This window comes from Coturnix japonica, chromosome 5, assembly GCF_001577835.2.
Source record: "Coturnix japonica isolate 7356 chromosome 5, Coturnix japonica 2.1, whole genome shotgun sequence".
NCBI classification, from domain to species: Eukaryota; Metazoa; Chordata; class Aves; order Galliformes; family Phasianidae; genus Coturnix; species Coturnix japonica.
This window is the reverse complement of record NC_029520.1, coordinates 12744464-12757435: the sequence shown is the minus strand read 5'-3', so window position 1 is coordinate 12757435 and position 12972 is coordinate 12744464. Positions and strand designations below refer to the sequence as shown.

The following is a 12972-nucleotide window of genomic DNA, read 5'->3' as shown; positions in this document are numbered from 1 at the left end:
TCTTCGTAAAGCCTCCCTCAAAGTGCTTATTGCAGACATCTCATCTTAAGGCAGTGATTCTTCAAGTCTGAAGGGTCAGCCACTGATTCTGTTCACCAGGCTCTGTTCTGCATTATTCCCTATCAAGCACCAGAATGTGCCAGTATTGGAAGCTGCTAGACACAGAGCCTTCAGCTAAATGACTTTCTTACACAGAGCCTTGGCATGCAGCACTTACACGCTTTACACACTCAAAAATGCAATCCTGCTTGTTTCTAAGAATAATATATTTGGGATCTAAAATTATTATTATGTTACTGAAACAAATTTCCAGTTGTCGGAGAAAAAGAACACGTATTCATTTATAACCCAGCCAGGGATCTGAGTCATCACAGCTACATGCAGCTCTTAACCTTCTGAAACTCCTTTATCTAAAACTATTTACGACAGCAGTGTATTGTGGTGTACTGCTGGCAGCAGAACTGAGACTACCAGCAGTGTCAGCACTTAGGAACTTTTGTGTTTTGGATTTTTTAAGTAAATGGAGAGGCGTCATGGGAAGTCTGAACCGTACTGAAGGATATAATCACATTTTACCAATTAACTCCTCATTACAACTTGGTATATAATCTAGGTCAGAGTACTTCGGATACATGGAAATCCACTCCATTAAGAGGGCAAGGCTAGTGTTTCTGTGTCCAGATTCTCATAACATTCATTCTGACAAAGCACGTACTCATTATCGCAGCATCCTTATCTCAACATGGATTTCATCACACACACGAATCTCAGGAAAATTTTTCACACTGGAAGTAAGTTGTTACAATTAAGGTTCCATGAAAAGTTAATTTTGAGATGCTAATACTTGTAGCATCTCAGTAACCTGAAGATCATATTGGTTTTGCTCTGGAGATACCAAAAGTATTCTCTGAAAATAAACTGACCCCAACATATTTGCCTTTAATTATTTTGGTAATTACTTGATGAATATCTATTAGTTGATTTTTCCAGGGATTTGCAAACTGAACTGATAACTGTCTGCCATTATTTTTGTCATGCTCGACCAACCTGGTAGCCTTCTGTGATGTTGTCACTGACTGGGTGGAAGGGCGTTGGATATAGTCTACCTTGATTTCAGCAAGACATTTGATACTGACTCCCACAAGATCCATATAACAAAGCTGAGGAAGTGTGGGATAGATAAGTGGACAGTGAGATGGGTTGAGAACTGGTTGACTGGCTAGTGGTGTTCCCCAGGGGTCAGTGCTGGGTTTGGTCTTGTTCAACACCTTCATCAGTGACCTTGATGAAGGGATAGTAACCACACTCAGCAAGTTTGCTGATGATACAAAGTTGGGAGGATTGGCTGACACGCCTGAAGGCTGTGCTGCCATTCAGAAAGACCTGGACAGACTGGAGAGCTGGGCAGTAAGAAACTGGATGAGGTTTAACAAAAGCAAGTGTAGAGTCTTACATCTAGGGAAGAATAATTGCATCCACCAGTACAGGTTGGGGGATGACCTGCTGGAGAGGAGCTCTGAAGAGAGGGACCCAGGAGTCCTGGTGGATGACAGGTTGGCCATGAGCCAGCAGTCTGCCCTCATGGCCAAAAAGGCCAATGGCATACTGGGGTGTATTAAAGAGAGTGTGGCCAGAAGGTTGAGGGAGGTGATCCCCCTCTACTCTGTCCTGGCAAGGCCTCATCTGCAGTACTGTGTCCAGTTCTGGGCTCCCCAGTACAAAAAAGACAGGGATCTCTCGGAAAGAGTCCAGTGAAGGGCCACAAAGATGGTGAAGGGACTGGAGCATCTCCCCTATGAAGAAAGGCTATCTGTTCAGCCTTGAGAAAAGAAGACTGAGAGGGGACCTGATCCAGGTCTATAAATATCTGAGGTGTGGGGGACAAAGTGTTGAGGCCAGACTCTTTCTCAGCAATGTGTAGAGACAGAACAAGGGGAAATGGCCAGAAACTGGAGCATAGGAAGTTCTGCAAGAATGTGCGGAAGAACTTCTTTACAGTGAGGGTGACGGAGCACTGGAACAGGCTGCCCTGGGGGGTTGTGGAGTCTCCTTCTCTGGAGATATTCAAGATCTGCCTGGATGCCGACCTGTGTGACCTAGTGTAGGGAACCTGCTTTGGCAGGGGGGTTGGACTTGATCTCTAGAGGTCCCTTCCAACCCCTATGATTCTTGATTCTGTTCACTATTTCACTGATAGACATTTTTACTCCTATGTATTTTAGTTAACAAATTAACAAGTATCTGTCTGCAAACACACACCACACCAAAAAAAAGTACACTAAAGAAAAAATACTTGAATGAAAACATATCTGAATAACATTTAAAAAGAAGCACTCATAAATCATACAAAGAGCTTTTAGAAGTTCAAGAGAGTTCTTGTAACTGCAGCTTCCAGCACTTAACGCGCTGTGCTTAGAATACAACATTAAGCTTTCAGGTCAGAGCCTCATACAGCATCAGCTAGTGCAGCTCTGCTTATTGCCATGGCTTCCTATCCTTCCCCTTTAGCGAAGAAGCAATAATTCACACTGGATAGGGCTGTAGTCATTGGTTTCTGAGTGTCAGTTGTGCAATCTCTTGCAAGAATATGAAAGGATATGAAAGGATGTCCCTTCTCACCTGCATGTCTTTTCTAGAAATTCTCCAGATCTAGTCTTCTGACACTGACCCTTACCTTGAATTCTTCAGAATCTGTTTTATGGTGACTTTCACATCCCTGGATGAGCTTCCTGATCTAACTGCTTACCAGCTGAGAAAGATATGAGCCAGAAGCAACTGAACAAGGGAAGACACAGAACTGCCCATTTTCCCTTCAATCACAAGCACTTTTCAAGGTAAATCTGCACTTAAAATACCACTTCATTGACTGATGGTTCTTGTTTATTACACAACAGTCACAAAGTCTGCAATAATGTGGTGTTTCATTAACAGCAAAGAAGCCTCCAAACACTCCGGAGTAGATTTAATGCATGTGACAAACTGTCATTAGTCTGTTCATAAGATTATAGGCCTGAGTAAACAGTGATCTTAGACAACATCATACACTAAAGCTCATGGAAGGTCCCAGAATTAGGAAGACAATTCACTGAAGCCTGGGGCATGTACTTACTGCAGCTACAAGCAATCATGTTTTCAGTGGAAAACTGGGGCACTGCTGGAAATGGACATCTGTAAGGTCTGAGCCGTGGCTTTGCTCCTTCCAGTTCAAGAATTCAAACAGTATCTTAATGCTTTTATGCATGAACCACTTAAGAAGAAAAAAATCCCCAACACCTCACATGCACTTTATGTTTTGTACTGTTCTGCCAATGCTTTTGTTCTGTCGTCCAACTTTTTCCTTTACATTTCTCACCTCTCACCTTTTCTCTTCTAGTCAGTCCACCTCCCAGTTTTCTCCTGCTTCCCTCTATCATCATATAAAAGGGAAGCTTCATCCTCACATCCCCCCAGATAACTCCACTGTATCTTCTTTGGCCAAGAACAATTGCAGGTCACTATGCTTTGCCTCTGAACTGTTCTTGTGTAAGAGTGGAGTAGGAATCTATTTAAACTATTGCTGTTCACTGTATTACTATGTTCTCAGCACTGTCTGCAAAAGGTGGAGTATGGGCTTCAACATTAGGTGCACTGTTCCTTTTCTTCTTTACTGATGGCTTCAGTGATTTCTTTCTTGTATGAAACATGCTAAAAACAAACAGCAGCCATAAACAACTCTGTAACTATTACTTGATGTCAAATACCTCCTCTAACCTTTTTCCCCACAGGCAGTGAAGAGAAAAGGAAGTTACTCCTTATGGCAGCTTAAACAGCAACAGTGGAAATAGATCTTGGCAGGCATATATGTTAAGGCACATCTAGGTGCAGCTGTGCAAAGCTCTGCATACTAGCAGCACATGTGCCTAAACTGCAAGTGATAGAGCTGTGACAGCAAAGTTTTGTACCAGAGCAAGTAATGGTTTCACCAAAGCTCTGACTCATGAGACTCAATATTTTTAACTGACCTATTTTATAAGTGCTAGGTGGGCAAAATAATCCCCTTTATACAGCATTTCCCCACTATTAGAATAAAGCTAGTATCTTACCAGTATCTTTTGTAGTCACTAGCTGGTTCACTAAGATCGAACAAAATATTTTTTCAAATATTTCTAATATGGTAGAGAAAATGCAAATGGCTGCAGCTCTGCTTAAATAAGAGATTCTATATGTGCCATGGAAATGTCTTGGAAGCATGTAGAACAGTTTTTGTTAGAGCTATCCCTATTAATACCACAATTCCTCACATAGAAAAAGACTTTACTACTCTTACAAAGTTCTCACTGATTATATTGATCTTGCTTGCAAGTAGGTTGCTTTTACATGGTTTATTTTTATTTTCAACGGTTATAAAGTAGTTAAATACACAACAGTGGGAAGGAGACTGTTTTTCACAGTTGCAAAATTAATACAATGTTTTCCCTTGCCCCCTTTGTCAATTATTAGCCACTATTTCACATAGATCTTCAGTTGACATTCAAAGCTAGTTCTTGAGCTGGCAAATACTAAGCCTAGCTGAAGTGACTCTTTGTTGCTATTGCTGTTTGCCTCTTAGCTGTAATTACATTTTCCAATTGGATTTCACAAGTATGCCTATAGTACATTGTTATCACAGATGATATGCCAGGAAGGTGAAGAATAATGGCTCCGGCTTCTGTGTGAAATTACACGGTTCCTTAGCTTACCCCTAAGGACTACCTTAAAAGCATGTTGAAGGTAAACGGTGTTTACTTCATAACTGTATGACAAATAAGGCACAGCCCATGTAGTGAATGAGTCTGATGGATTGGATTTTCAGATATTTCGGTCCCCATAATTCATAATTAACTCAAGCGTGATGCCACTGGGGATCAATATTAAAGGTCCTCAGTGAAGGAAGTCACAATTACAGCATGCATAACTTGGCAAGAAAGGACAAATTCATCCGCATTTCACCAAATTCATGTTTCCAGCTCACTAGGATATCCAGGTACAGGGAAAAAGATTATTTTTTGTTCTATGTTTATATCTAAAATGTTAGGATTATTTATTTACTGTATAGTCAAATCACATAACTGACTATTTCATGGGTAAAACCACATTATTTTGGTACAATAGGGGTCCTTTCAAGGAAGCCAAAAATGAAAAGCAGAGCAAAAAATGATTCAGACTGGAGGCACTTCTCAGAGTCTTCAATTACTCTCACAAATATGTTTTCTATGTGTCACTTATGCTTATGTTACTTTCCAGTTATATAATTTGTATTTCCATCTTTGACAAGCATGTTCTAAACCATACAAAATGTTATTTTTACTGTCATATTTGCATAGAAACACATCTACCTATGCCCAGACACTTGGCTGCTTGGGGAGATACGATATTTTCAACCTTCTGTTTTCTAAGTTAAAAACAGCTGTTGTGCAAGACAATAGAAAGAATTCAGAACACACTAGAACCATTTCATTGTTCCTGACCAGATCACTCTGTAGGGCCTCCATACCTCCAGGCAGATCAATATTTCCCCCCAACTTGGTGTTGTCTGCAAACTTACTGACGGTGCACACAATACCCTCATGCAGAAAAGCAATCAAGATATTAAGCAGGATGTGCCCCAATACCAACCACTGAGGAACATCACTTGTGATCAGTCACCACCTGGATTTAACACCACTCATCCACCGCTCTCTGGGCCCGGCACTCCAACCAATTCCTAACCCAGCCAAGACTGTACCTGCCTAAGCCAGTTTCCCCAGGAAAATACTGTGGGAGACGGTGTCAAAGGCTTTACTGAAGTCTAGGTAGACTACATCAGCAGCCTTTCCTGGATTTTGACACAGCTGTATAGAGTGAAGAAGTTGGCTGAACATTTCAGATTTATGAAAATGAGACAGTAAATAAATCAGAAGAAAATGCTGCTTCAGATAACAAACTATGAATATGCTCATGGATGCACATTTTAAAATGCATTGTTTCATTCATACAACACACAGTTAAATGAATGATTTGTTTACCTACAAATACAGGTCGGTGCTGGCTCTACTATTTCTTAAATTCTTTCAAAATCAATAAACAAACGGCTTGATCAAAGTGCTAAGGGAGTCTCAACTTAGAGCAGAATTAATGTTCTAGATTTCTGTAAAAGAGACACTGAAGAGCAGAAGAAGGTACTGTTGCAGGAAAACTGTGATAGGTACAAGATGTTTTTTCTTACACACTCTACAAAAAGAAGCAGCAATGTATGACATCATTAAACAAACTAACCTGTGGGGTCATTCCATGGCAGATATACATGATTGGGATATTCTCTGTGTCTGGTCCTTGATCAAGGCACAAATCATTTTTCAAGGAATTCTGCAGCTAAAATAAACAAAAACATATCAATTCTCAAGCAAGACCAGAAAAAAAAAGTTATGATTACATTATTTTCTTTGAAATAAAACTGTATGTATTTTCAATAAGTAAAGGTAAAAATAGTTGTTGAAGTGAAGCTATTTAAAGAAAAAGCACCAGAACTAAATGTTTCCTTGTAGATTATCTAACACTACTAATTTCAGTGATGTTCCAGAAGATTTCAGGAGGCATCAAAAAGCCTTCAGAAAGCAATTACTTTTATAGAGAAAAATTATATAAAGTCTCCATATAAATATGTAAATATTAAGTGCTCTTCTTAAAAGGTACACCCTGTATCCAGTCTTTTTATTTATTTATTTTGAACCAGTGTTTAGGCAACTGAGGTGCATAGCTGTAATACTAATAGCTAATAAAACTGCTTTTTAGAATATCTCAGGAGAGCCTTCTGATTTCTGGAAATAATTCAAATACCCCCTTCTGACAATTAGAGACTATTTGCCAATTGGTATGCATTAGGTCTTCTTTGCAGGGCTAACCCACCTACAGCAGTCCAGCTACAAAACGACTGCAAACTACTAATCCCTATATATTACCTAGACAGTGCTGAGACAGAATTTTCTGTAAGCTAAGTGCCAAATTAATGAGCACAAATAGCTAAAAGTTCTCTGTAGTCTGCAGTGCCAAAGATACAGGTAGTAAACCCATGGGCACATGTAAAAATGTTCAGTGGTATAAGACAGGCTCAGAGAACACAAAAGAATTGTCTGATGGAGTCTGAGACCAAATGAGCAGTGGTGCCAGCTGTGTACAAGGCCCTCCTTTGAGAAGAACAACTTGATAAACTTAGATTAGAAAGTAATCTAGAAGTGTAATGGTATGCAAGAACCATGGACAAGTCAGAGACTCAAGTTAGGTAGTGAATACATTTAACAACATAAATTCATCTTCCAAAAACTTTCACATCTTAACTCTGAAACTACTAGCTTCAGTAATAGGCAAGACAAATGTTTAATATTAAAGAGAATATAGGCATTTGGCATCAAAAAGTAACTGCAAAAAAAAGGGAAATATCACACCCACTTTTCAAAGAAGGAAAGAGAAAGACCATGGGAACTGCCAAACCAGTCAGCCTCATCATTGGAACCCCAAGAATTTCAACAAGGTTAAGTGCAAGGTCCTGCAGTGCGATTGGAAAGCTGCAGACATCCAACTGGAAGATGAATGGATGGAGAGCAACTCTGAAGGAGTCTTGGAGGTACTGATGAATGATAAATTGGACATGAGTTGGCAGTGCATATGCTTGCAGCACAGAAAGCCAGCTGTATCCTGGGCTGCACCAAAAGAAATGTAACCAGAAGATCCAGAGGGATGATTCGCTGCCTCTGCTCCTCATGAGGCCTCACCTGGACTTATTCCCCATCCGTCCAGGTGCCCAAGGCCAGCCTGGTTGGGGCTACTGACAACCTGACCTAGTTGGAAGTGCAGAAAGTCACAAGACTCTTAGAAACCATCCCTTTCCAATATCTAATGGCTGTGTGGAAAACCAAAGTTTATTCCTGCAATGTGGTTTTAGATTACTGAGGCTTAATTCTAATTATATGGCAAAATATAACCAGGTCACCAACCCACTGCGAGGGAAAGAGAAAAAAACAACACATAAATAATTAGTCACTATTGTCACCTGCTCCCTTTTAAACTTACAGCCTTAGAGGAAACAGAGATAGGCTACTGAAACTCTGAATTCACAGATATCATTTCAAAAGCAAAGCTAGAATAAAAGAACAAGCCCTCTGCTAACTACATCAGCTTTTGGCTCCACTGACATTATTTTTATTTTTACTAACTCTGAGGGTATGGCAATTCATAAATCCTCTTGCCTCTGACTGTCAAATCATTATTTCAGCAGCAACATTGCATTATATTTTTTCCTGACACAAGATGTTCCAGATTTTTTTTCTAATTACGTCAGATCTGCATAATCTAGCAAGAAAATAGGCTCTGGGAGTTTTAATTTCCCCAAACCTAATCTTAACCTCTGAAATAACAAGGAGACAAACCTACATGCTTAGAGCATACAAATAATTTCCCTCTACAGGCACAGTGTGCTGTTGACTTCCTGGAAATGCCCCACATAACTGTTTCTGTGAGCTCTGGAACTGGTGCCCGGTGGATGTTTTGTGTGAAATAGCTGAGAATAACAGAAATACAATTGCATCATTAACATCAAAAAAAAAAAACCAATCAAAACTAACCTACAATGTTTTTAAGCAAAAGGCTATATATAAACCATAGATATTTAAGGCTTTCTGTGAATAACTCTGTCTTCTCATATATGGCATAATTACCTACTACATGTATAACCTAACGTAATGCTAGTATACTGCAATACCTAATTTCTGTGGTGTTGAGTAACACAAGAGGAAAATGTCACCATTTTAACTTCTTGTTTCCAGATGATCAAGCAATGCTCATTCTGATGGCTTTTGTAGCTTATCAGCATTTTAAAAATAATACTAGTATTTCCAAAGAAGATTAAGTCAGTTCATGAATAGAAGCACTGATGAGAATCAGCAAGCAGAGCAGCTGACTTGCTTTGAAATATCACCCCTTCTCCACGATAAGACTTGGTAAAAACAGGAAAGCAGACATGAAGGAAGATGAGAGATGTGAACAACTCTTTTATTATAAAGATTTGGGCACTGCATTTTTTATTTCATATAACAGTGTTTCATAAAACAGTGGTGTATTTCATAAAACACTCTGACTGTACCAATACATTGCTACAGCTGCCCACTATTTCCTTTGTGATAAGGCAAATAATGAAATCCAGCCTACCCCTCACATCATATTTAGTTGATGAAGATACTGATGGACTGCAGACAGAAGACTGGATCATGTGCATCATTATACAGTACCTAAATATGCATTTTCCGCTGACCAGAGAGTTCAGCACTTCTGTAATGAATCTCCTGATTTTTTTGGTTTGCGTGTTGCCAGCAAAGAACTTTCAAATGAAAAAGTCTCAGCAGAATATAAGATCATATAGTGCCTACTTGTCAACTTCCAGTTTGATTTAGATGCTGCTGAATTAATTCTAAGACTCTGCAACAAGTACCTTAGGTATTCCATGCCTGTAAGCAGATCCACACACCTATCAGCAGCTATGTTTCCTTCTTTTTAGGCTGCTCCATATCACCATCTACTGATCATGGTACTGCTGAGGGTAACTCCATGCAGTCTATGGAAGAGGTCCCTTGCAGACAAGTCTGTTTTTGACATTGTTCTGAGCTATTTTGGAAGGCAATCATTATCTTATGCATTTAACAAAAACCTAAATCATTGCTGGAAATGTTTTTCTGTTATTTTTGGACTGCTTGAAAAGAGCATTATTTCAATTGATCATCAAAGACGTCACTGAACTTTGTGGGGCACATAATTACTTCATTTGCTATAAAAGAGCAGCTGCTCGTGTGGACTCTCAAGGGACTTCTTTTTGTGGAGGAATGTCTTAAAATCTTTCACTTGTATGTAAGTGCTAGGAGACACATTTCCTATCTGGAACTTCCATGCAAAACAAATTAACAACAACAACAAAAAAAAGCGCACCAAACTTCATTCATAGAAATGAACTTTTGTGAATATAAGACTGAATAGAGAATGTGAAAAGGATGTCCTTGCTCTACTTGTTTATTATGCACCCATATTAACTTTCCATGTTCATCTTCCATGTCATGTACACCTGTCCTATTTATATTGCTGGTTTTCTAGGAGTAAGAATTGTTTCTGCTTTAATTAGCACACTACAACTCAAGCATGATTTCAATACTGACAAGGGTTCTACTGTCACACAAGTAACGACAGTGGTAATCCCAAGATACAGACACATTTAAGACTCTGACTACAATATTAAGGTGCCTACAGCTTAGCCTGCCTTGCTTCACCTGCTGATTGCACACATTCCAACTGACATCTCCAGCATGTTTTAAAAAATCATGCCTTGAATATCAAGTGAATTGTGAGCCATTAAACAAACAAACAACGACAAAAAAAAAGAGAAATCAAGGAGGAAGATAATGTACAGAATATCTCAGCATGAGTTACAGCAGAGCAGCAGCTTCTGTCAACTAAACAGTCTAAGAAATAATTTCAGTAGCAACTTCCAAGTTTATCTGATTCTTTTAGTTGGAGCCAGGCATTTTCTTCATGAGTTACCTTTACTATTCATTCCACCTCCCACCTTTTTAAAATAGGAATTGTAAACAAGGTTCTTACCACCCCATAGGCGACAGTATCGGAATACATTCTCATTTCTGGATACACACTGACAAGATACCACCTGAAGGTCTTGCACTGGAGCTTCTTCCTCAGGGCCTTCCTCTCAGAAATATCACCAATATCAATTCCAGAGTCCTGCACATAAAACAAAAGGCAGGAAAAAACAGAAAATGCATTAGAATACACTTTTTTTTCCTGTTTATTTTGACAACACAGACTCACTCCTCACTGCAAAAATGACTGTGAGCTATGATGATTACCAGCCTTTGGCCATAAAGTATTTCTGTTACCAACACACTCTGTAAACGCCCCTAGTAAGTGTGATATAGGTCACCATGGTGAAGTCTCTTTCAGTGTCTGCTCTGCTCAATGGAAATATTCCTAATGACTTCAGTGGGGTTTACATCTAGCTTCCAATGAATATAACTGTTGTTCTCTAATTTACTGGCACTTCCCAAATCCAAAAGTAATTGGCAGTAGGTAGCAAGTTGCCCTGGAAACAACCTTACTCCTGATGTCCCACTCTTGCCTAATCATTAGTATATTACACTTCCTGGCCATTTCTGAAGTCTGAGTTTATTGCTTCACTACAAAGAGCAGAATCTCCGCTCATCTTTCTGAAATATCACTTATATGGTAATGTAAAGAGAAAAGTTGATATTTTTTGTTAAAAGCAATTACAGAATGTTCTCTCCCCTAACTTCTATTCTCCTTTACATTTCTAGCTAACCTAATTTCATGTGACATACTTCTTTGTAGATCATACAACGTGTCATAAAGTCCCTGTATATAAAAATCAATACTTCATCACATTAAAATCACACAACAGAAAATTTTAGAGAGGGAACTAAGTGCAAATCCACAGCTGCTGTTTGACTGGAAGTAAAGCAAGACATTTTGCTCTACATTGTTCTCCACCACTTCTGCCTCAGGAAAAAAAAACACAGGGTAAATCTTACAATAATCTTACAATAAATCTTACAATATTTCTACTTAAACAACCAACTCTAATGGGCCGTAAATTGTCTTGTTGGTCACTGGATATGATTTTAAAAAAAAACAAACACTAGCATCATTAGATCATCTTGGTCACATACCAGTAAGATATCCTTACAAGTACCAAGCTTTGGAGCTGTTGAAGACTTCTTGCATCCCAAAGCACTGAGTATAACATTAACTAGAAAAAAATTACATTTTGCTACAAAGGCCTTTTCAAACTAACATGACATTGTCTTTCACATTAGCAAATTACACTTTTTTGTGTACTAGGGATAAAAAGAAAACCAAGATTTGGAATAAATATTCATCGGGATAATGATGATTCCTCTCCCAGAAATCCAGCATCCTTCAGAAAACTTTGTAGAAATTATTCTTTAATCTACTATTTTTTTCTGACTTTTCCACCAAGTGACTAAATAGAGCAACATGCTGCAGGATGCTGTAAGACACTGATCCCACAGACAAATCCTATTCCATGCACTACTCTAACTACACTTCCCAGTGTATTTGCTTCTTGTATGAGGGAGGAGGAGGATGCAGACACATGGCTACTGACATGCAACTTCTGGCACTAAAAAGGTTTCCTAGGATCAGGCACTAAACTGGTCCATTGCATCTTTGCTCTTTCCTCATGGAACTCTGCATGCACCAATGTTCATTTCTTCAGTGTACTGTATGAGCAATGAAAGAGTATCTGGGGCTTCCATAATCACATCCTTCCATGCAGCTGGAAAGGGAAAACAGCTTACACATGGCATAACTAGCTTTATAACCATGAACAACTGAGTGTATTCCTTCAATGTAATGGCAGGAAAAATAAAAACATCTAAGCAGAGGACACACGTTTAGCTCTGTCTTCTGACACTTGAAAAATCTCTGCTTGGGGGTTTTTGTAAGTGCTTTTCTGAATCAATTTATCTAAGCATTTACAATGCAGAAATCACCACACATTAGAACCCTTCAGTACTTCAGAATCACAAAAAGGGCTCCCAAGAGGGCAGATGTAGAACGCTGTTGAATGAGTCAAATTCCTTATTATTATTATTTTTAACTTTCACGGTTTAAAATCCATGGAAATATTTGACTGTGGGGCTTTCACAGATCTGGGAATTCTTCCATGGAAAGATAAAAATAAAAACAACAAAAAACACAAACAAAAACAGGCCCTGTAATTAACATTTTGGAATGAGATATTTCATGAAAAATCATGACTGTTATAACTAAATTAATTCCAATGACCAAGTCTACTACCAGAGCAGAATTTCATCTGCTTCAAGGTAAGGAGCTGCTCCTAGAGTTATCCACAATACTTAGCCATGCCATCTGCCTGTCCTC

At 38.9% G+C, this 12972-nt stretch overlaps 1 protein-coding gene across 3 annotated transcripts in view; it reads right to left on the bottom strand.

Annotated features, from left to right (window-relative positions):
* Positions 1-12972, bottom strand: part of GALNT18 (polypeptide N-acetylgalactosaminyltransferase 18) — a 224945-nt gene that overhangs the window by 29899 nt on the left and 182074 nt on the right. For all 3 annotated transcript variants that reach the window (XM_015864042.1, XM_015864041.2, XM_015864044.2), the window contains exons 9-10: positions 10636-10773; positions 6274-6369 (exon numbers count right to left, since the gene is read on the bottom strand). In XM_015864042.1, coding sequence (XP_015719528.1) covers positions 6274-6369; positions 10636-10773 — 234 coding nt within the window. The remainder of the gene's footprint in view (positions 1-6273; positions 6370-10635; positions 10774-12972) is intronic.